This window comes from Acartia tonsa, chromosome 6 (assembly GCF_053477335.1).
Source record: "Acartia tonsa isolate MP-2025a chromosome 6, ASM5347733v1, whole genome shotgun sequence".
Taxonomy (NCBI): domain Eukaryota; kingdom Metazoa; phylum Arthropoda; class Copepoda; order Calanoida; family Acartiidae; genus Acartia; species Acartia tonsa.
This window is the reverse complement of record NC_137265.1, coordinates 577,891-586,043: the sequence shown is the minus strand read 5'-3', so window position 1 is coordinate 586,043 and position 8,153 is coordinate 577,891. Positions and strand designations below refer to the sequence as shown.

Here is an 8,153-nt window from a genome sequence, read left to right as displayed (position 1 = left end):
ATTTATATGAAAATATTTTTAGAAGATTTTTAAATTTTTTTTTGAAGATTTTAAATTTTTTTTTTTGAAGATTTTAGAAACTTTTATCTATTATTAAAAGAAAGCAAAATTACCTTGGGGAAAATCTTCAAAAAAAAATTTAAAAATCTTCTAAAAATATTTTCATATAAATATGACTGTATAGACATGGGAACTTCAGTCGTGCAAGGCTTGTGGTGCAGAACTGAGATTCTGTTCACGGGTTGCCATGCTCGGGGAAAAAAATGACTACCTCAGGTACACTTTGAAATGTATCTTTATGTGAAACGTTTTATGCCAAGTGTACCTTTATGTCAAATGTACCTTTATGCCAACTGTACCTTTATGTCAAACGTACCTTTATGTCAAATGTACCTTTATATCATATGTACCTTTATGTCAAATGTATCTTTATGTGAAACGTTTTTATGTGAAGTGTACCTTTTTGGCAAATGTACCTTTATGGCAAATGTTTTTATGTCAAATGTACCTTTATGTGAAGTGATTTTATGCCAAATGTTTTATGTCAAATGAATTTATGTCAAATGATATTATGTCAAATATTACTGATCCTGCGGCCAGAGTTGTTCTCTGTCTGGGGGGGGGCAGGGCAAGGAGTACTCAAATTTTCAAAATTTAAGAGGATAAATGAATTATTGTTTTTTGTGTTTTTTTGAAAATCTGTTACATTGCATATTAATTATTCATAAAACAATATACATTATTACAAAAATGTAAATAAAAAAAAATTTCTAAGAGGATTTTACCATTTATTTTTAACTGCATGCATTGTTTTGAAATTTATATATTGACTGAAATATATTTGTTCATGATTTTTTCTCTCTTTACATGTTATGTAAGTATTATTATTTTATTGTAAAATCTATTGAACATGTAGTATGAACACTCTCCTTTTTCAAGCAATTTCATTCATTAACTTTAGGTAATAAGCATTTCCTATTTGTAAATTTTTGATGATTTGTGATTGGTTAGTTACAATTTATAAAAGAACTTCAATGGTTATTTTTATTGAAAACTATATTTATATACTGGAATCTATATAATGAGAATAGGCACAATCAATAGAAAAAACATTTTTCGTTGAGGTCTAAAAATCTGATTTATTATTTAGGCTTTTGATGATATTTGTTTGAGGCTTAGGAATTAATTTTCAATTTGACAAATTATATTTTTTTATTATATGTTTATGAAAATATTTTTTGATTTGGATAAAGCTGTAAATTAAGTTTAATAAAGCAAATATAATAAAATAGATTCCTAAACACTTTAACCAAGCAATGCAAACCAAACAAAAATGTGTAACCCTTTTCCTTTTTCAAGGGCCTTGTACCGTCTATTGGTTGGGTCTTTGATATCAGCTGAATCTTTCAAAAATGAAAATAAGGCTGGGTGCCGGCAAGAGAACATAAATTTAATAATTTAAAACAACGTAAATTCAGGCAAAAAATAAATTTGGGAACATTTGCAATAAATAGTTCTATATCTGTCGCTAGATGTCACTAAAAACTTGATAATATGATTTGCAAGAAAGTATTTACATCATTAGGAAAAATGCCTTGTTATTCACATATAACTAGGTCTAAAAATGCAGTATTGTTAATTGGAAAAGATGATAATGAATATAATTTCATAGTTAGGAGCAGGGTTGTCCCAGCTTTTTTTTTTTTGGGGGGGGGGGTAAAATGGCGCGCAAAGTGCGCTGCAAATCTTTTTTAACCCCACTGAAATCTATTGGCAAAATCCCCAAAATTTCCCCCCCTGGTAAAATTTTTGGGGGTGGTAATTTAAATTTTATTAAACATTTAGTATTAAAAATCTTTTTTTGAGATTTTTTATTTTGGGGGGGTATTTACCCACCCAAAATTGTTTGGGGGGGGGGGGGTAAATACCCCTTCCTAAATGGTTGGGGGTGACTATGGCACTCCCAGGGTAGGGGTTAATTTTAAATGGGGGGGGTAATCGCCACTTTACCCCCCCCCCCCTTGGACGTCTATGGTCAGGAGCCTACTTGTGAGAAATTGATAATGGCAGTTTTAAAAACTTCACATAAGTTAAGACAGAAATAACAATTTTTCACAAAAATTTTCCCTTTCTTTTTCAAAAAGTAAAAGAAAGCATTAAACAGCTGAATTAAGAAAGCAAAATTTGATGAAATTATTTCTCGTCTGCAGAATTTTAGGTCCTTGCAATTGGTAATCATTTAGTAATTTGTTTACACATCTATACTATAAATTTATTCTTACAGTAACAACTGTCGTTCTTGTCATCAATAACAAACATCAACACCATCACCACCACAAGCAATAAAAAAAGAAGCAGACATCAACACAGAAAACAGAATCAACACTGTCATAAATCCGACAAATAACATCATAATTTTTCTTTACTATGTTCTAAAATAACTTGTATATTAATGATTTTAAATTATACCCAATAAAATATATACTAATAATAAAAATGTTTTATTGTATTGGTGAAATATGGCTAAATGCTAGTTAATGTGCCTTTTATTAGATTTTTAACAAAGGTATTTATTTTGAATATTAAATGGGTGATATTTTGCCAGGCAAAGCTTCTATCTGGATTCTATTCTATCCTTTATCTTTTATGTAAAGACTGACCATACTAGTTTTTGGGGGATTTTCAACCACGTTGCCCCTAGAAGGAAAGTTGAAAAATAAATATAGATAAGAAATAAATATTTCAGTGTTTCACACCCCTAGCCCCAAAAAGAAAAGTGCCAAAATAGAATTTCAAACATTTATTGAGTTCAGTATTAGAATTATGTACAACGTCCTACAAATTTCAAACACTTCTCTTTAAATTGAAATTAATAGTTAGGGGGGTTTATCCAGTTAGTCTATAGAAAACAAAATTTTGAAAACAACATCCATAAGTAATGAAGCTCAAAAATCATGAATGGGTATCTGAAAAAAATTTACTTTAGAGCAGTGTCATACAATAAAAATTAAGAAATCTTTAAAATGACGAAATCTTAAAAATCTAGGAATCAAACTAGCACCGCAATTAATAGACAAACTTGATGTAAATATGTAGAATATAAGAATATTCAATCGCTGATAATTTCAGCTGTCTATACTGAATAGGAATAAAGAAAATCATGAAAACCTTAAAATCTAGGAATCGATCTAGCACTCCAATTAATAGAAAAATCTTAATGAAAATATGTAGAATGTAAAATTGATTAATCCCAAAAATTTCAGCCCTCTATCTTGAAAAGGAAATGAGAATATCATGTAAACTTGAAAACCTAGGAATTAATCAAGCACCCCAAGTAACAGACAGATGGACAAAACAATGTATAGATGAGTTGGGCATATGTCATAGAAATCTTTACTTAAAATTTCAGCTGTCTATCTTAAATAGTAGCAGAAAAAATCATGTTTCCACTATATCATTATAGAATGATGGATTGAAAGATGAAAGGACAAAGTGAATTATAGAGTAGCTTTGCTATAAAAAAAATAGATATAGGTCACACAAAACAACAGTTATTATTAGTCACACATTGAAAGTATGAAATTTAGACCTATTCAATAGAACTATCAATTTGGTACAAAAAGTAACTAGCGAAACTTGTTTTATTACTGGTTGATTTTCTTTATTCTTATTTCTAAGGTCTAAATTGAATTTGGATGATTGTTGCAGGTTTATGAGATTTCAATTGAATCAACGCTTCAAATCATTCTGCAGACTGGAGTTTTCTTGTTTCAACTATACAGCAGTGAACCTCTTTCCATTGATTACTCAGAACAAAAAGATTACACCCTGGAAATCCGAAGTATCACCACATCTTACCTGTCAATTCTATGGGGTTTGTCTAGTTACAAGATAAATGTGTCCCAAAGAGAACCCAAACTTTTAGATAAGTTTGTTTTGATGGTTAGAAGTTCTGTTGACATCACAGTCAGGTTAATTTATTTTTAAATTACATTGGTTGCAGAAGTTTTTAGTAATAATCAAACATTAGCAAATATATACATTTTCTGAATATTTTGACTATACAGATCAAGAAATAATTCAAAAAATTCTTTTACCAAAATATTGAAGATTCATGACTTTATTTTGATTATTTAAAGATTAGATAGGAAAACATAAAAATCTTCATATACTTCAAAATGAAACCAGGTTAACTTATCACTTTATAGACCCTCCTTGTCCCCAATTTTAGTATTAATAGTATAACAAAATTGTAGATGATTTTTCATAATATTGCCCAAAAACAATATTTTATATTGATGTTTATTCTTAGACTTGCTGCACTCATGAGCATTATAGTCTTTAGCCTTGGATGGAAGTATGGAATCCTTATCTCTATGACAATCATGAACACAACATTTTTCTTCATTCCATCACTTGCAATAGTGTTCAACAGTTCTTCAAAAAATCAATCTACTGACCGATCAGCCCTTTTCATTCCAGTTCCATCCTTCCAACATCAAGAAATTACTGAAGACCCTAATGGAAACTGTAGTAAGAAAAGAAAGGCAAGAATGACTAACAAGATGGTTGCCCTGATTGTTACTATTGCAGTTGTTGTACTTCAATATCTTATTCAGGAAGAGATCATACCATTTCCCCAACAAGATTTATGGTAAACTATTTTCATCATATTGATGATAATTATTTTTTTAAGGGGAAGGTTTATCTTTATCCTTTTTTTAAAGTAGTTTTGGTTTTTAATTGTAAAATTATGGTAGATTTTTGACTGTTTTTTTGCTGCTAGATAGTAATTGAATTTTGTTGTTGATAAATGCAGGAAAATTTCAATATTAATAATAATGATGTTTATAAAGGTGGGACTGTCAGAACAGATCAAGAATGATATCGCAGCTACTGAAAACTGTGTGGATAATAATAGGATGTTGTTTAGTTGTTTCTTCTATGGAATTTTTACATTATCTGAAGTTGTCCTCATGCTGGGTTGATTTTGTGTTTAAGCCAAATATGAAAGATCAAACTTTAGAAATGGATGAAAGCCCTAAAGGTTAAAATTTTTAAAAAATTACAGTTTATCTAGAATTTCTTAATAAGCCACCTAACCTAACCCCAGCCTAAAAGGTGATGTGAAGTCCCAAATGAAATTCCTATATAGCTAAAAATTGTTAAGCTTCAGTGATAATGTCAATAATTCCTCTAAATATAGTAACATGGTTTACCTGACAGTTTTTTCTATTTAAAAAATAATTACAGGGCAAGGTTATTATTTTGTTTTGGGAGTTTAGGTGGTTGGGATTGTTTCACTCTCCAAAAATAGCTCAAAACCATCACAGGACCAGTGAAGCTTAAACTTGTCAGTTCAACATTTATCTAGATAGACAGATAGATATCATTTTACGTTATAGATGAGATTCTAATTCAAATTAATTGCAGATTCAAGGTTTGCAGACAATCTCAAGAAGATAAACAGGAAGAGGTTTGTTAATTGTTTGACTTTATTTTATTAATAACACAATAGTATTACAGCAGCTTATACCAACAACGATATTAATTTGGAAATAAATCACGAAACCTACATATGATTTCAGCTGTCATGATGGGACAACACATAGAATAATTAATGATCTTTACATCTGCCTCCCTATTATTATTTTAGATTTATTTTCTTGTTGGTTATATCTTATTCCTGGTAATAAAAAGAGATTTACTAATTTATTTCAATTTAAGAGTACAGAAATTCTTGAAGAAAATGATTTTTGATATTATTGGAGGTAATTTAAAATAAAAGATTTCTAACTAACATAATCCATTCCTATAATGCAGAAAAGAAAATTTTTTATTACATTAGTAATTTTTGTAACTATCAAACATAATATGCATAAATAGTGATTGTGGTATATAAAATGTTGGATTTAATCTTTGTTCCTTGCACTGTAAAAGGTTTTAACTTTTAAGTTGTATTTAAGGACTTATACTCTTTGGACTTGTCACTGGTTCTGTTTATGTGATATTCACAAAAACTGCAGTGAATCAAAATTTTGTGGAAGTTCAAAAGAAAATTGACACAAGAGAATTCATTGAGCATATTGAGAAAAAATTTAACAAGTAAGTATTTAATTCAATTATTGTTACAAAAACTACAGTTAATAAAAACTTTGCAAAAATTCAAAAAAATATTGGCACAAGAGAATTTATTTAGCATATTAAGAAAAATTTTACCAAGAAAGAGCAACTTGAAACTTAAGATTGTAAAATACTATTAAATATTTTTTTTTACATTTTAAAATGTTATTTCAGTTCAGAAGAGATGTGTGAGATTATGAGAAATTCTTCAGATCCTACCAGTGAGATATTTACACTAATAATATTGTATTGGGCACTTTAGATTAAACAAAAAAAACAATTTATTAAGGTCTTCACCCCAAGAGACAGTTGGGCTATCTCAAAACACATTTATTCTTATTAACTAAGTGAATACAACTGTTATTTGGGACTTTTCCGTGAGAAGGGGTGTTGGGGGGTGCATTACAGTAACATGAGCCATTTAGAGATTTCTGAAAACCTGGAAAAATAGGATTTTAATTAATCCTTAAATTTAAACATCTTTATTGCACTCTATTTTTATTACTTTGGAATGTTTTTGTATTTTGGCCATATATAATACCCTGTTAAAGTAAAAAATATCTTTACTTTTTACTCTTACACCAGATGTTGATAGAATCTTTCAGGACAAATATCAACATATGCAACTTTAAAGATTGTTAATTAGGATTGTTCATTAACTTGTTCTTATACATAAAGTAATAAAATTCTATATCTAAAATTAGTTGTGACGGCTGTTCACAATATGATTGGAAGTCACAAATACCAACTGTCCCAAACCTTTATCACAATTTGCAAACCTGAACACAAAATGTTAAATAAAACTAGGTGAGATGCACAATTAGAATTTAAATCTTATAACAATATCTTAATATAAAATATCTTCTTAAAGTTATTAACATAGTCCATATAAAGACTAGTTCACATAATGTAAATATATAAATTATTTATATCTTGATTATGATCTACTACACTAATTTAAAATTATATTTCAAAATCTATTTTAAGTGACATGATCAAAGTTCATACTGGATTTCACAGTATTATAACTGCTTGCCAAATCCATCAAAATGAAAATAAATGTGATGAGACTAATGTAGAAATGACAAAGAGAGATGAATGCAAGAAAATAATTGGTAATTGTGAGAGCCTTTTTGATACTATGTTGAATGTGTATATAAATGATATTAATACAAGAGATGAAAAAGGTATTTATTTATAAAATTTATCATCTTAATTTGAAATAAATATTGCCAAATAAATATGAATTCTTATAAATTAACAATAATTAATGTAATGTAAGAGCAGGGAAATAAAAAAGTATAATCTGGAAAGCTAAAGTTGTTAGGATTAAAAATCACTTATTACCACTTTCAACTCATGCGGAAATCACAGTGGTTAAAGTAACTCTATGAATATTCTGATATTTTACATGAAATTGCTTGCTTGGTGTGCATTATTTTCAGAGTTGTTTGGTCATAATTGATTTATTGTGACATATAACTCATTATTTTTGTAGGTGTTACAAATAAAATTACACCATTGTTATTTTAAATTTAAAAATATAGTCAATATATTTTTGTATTATAAATGATTGGCATCTATGTATTTCAGAAATCATTAAAAATTAATTAAAAATTATTTTTATTTAGGGAGGACGCCATTAGTACTTGCAGGGGTTGATAACAACTTTGTTACTAAACTTTTGAATGCTGGTGGTGATCCAGCAATTGCAACTTATGATGTTGGCTTCTTAGCCAATGAAATAAATGTTGAAAAAACTCAATGTTTAGGTAAGCTATATAGCTAAAGTACTATAGTACACCTAATTTTACTCATGAAAAATATTTATCACAATTAAAATGAAAGTATTCACAAAACAAATAACTGGGCTTTAAAATCCTCAAAATAGAAATACAAGTCAGATAACAGTACACCAAAAATTAACCAGTCAACAGAATCGCCCCTCTCTTTAGAAACTTTAGAAACACACCTAGAGAATTCCTTTCTTACTACTTCTACTCCATTTTAATTCAATAAAACATTGTTTA

The 8,153-nt window shown here is 28.6% G+C and overlaps 1 protein-coding gene across 1 annotated transcript; it reads left to right on the top strand.

Annotated features, from left to right (window-relative positions):
- The first annotated feature begins 3,283 nt into the window (after positions 1 to 3,283).
- LOC145323480 (uncharacterized) lies at positions 3,284 to 6,391 on the top strand. Its single transcript, XM_080165880.1, has 8 exons — positions 3,284 to 3,334; positions 3,709 to 3,971; positions 4,313 to 4,654; positions 4,857 to 5,047; positions 5,434 to 5,476; positions 5,728 to 5,771; positions 5,967 to 6,105; positions 6,298 to 6,391. The coding sequence occupies exons 1-8, from the start codon at positions 3,284 to 3,286 to the stop codon at positions 6,383 to 6,385; spliced, it is 1,161 nt and encodes a 386-aa protein (XP_080022006.1). The 3' UTR covers positions 6,386 to 6,391.
- The last annotated feature ends 1,762 nt before the right edge of the window (positions 6,392 to 8,153 follow it).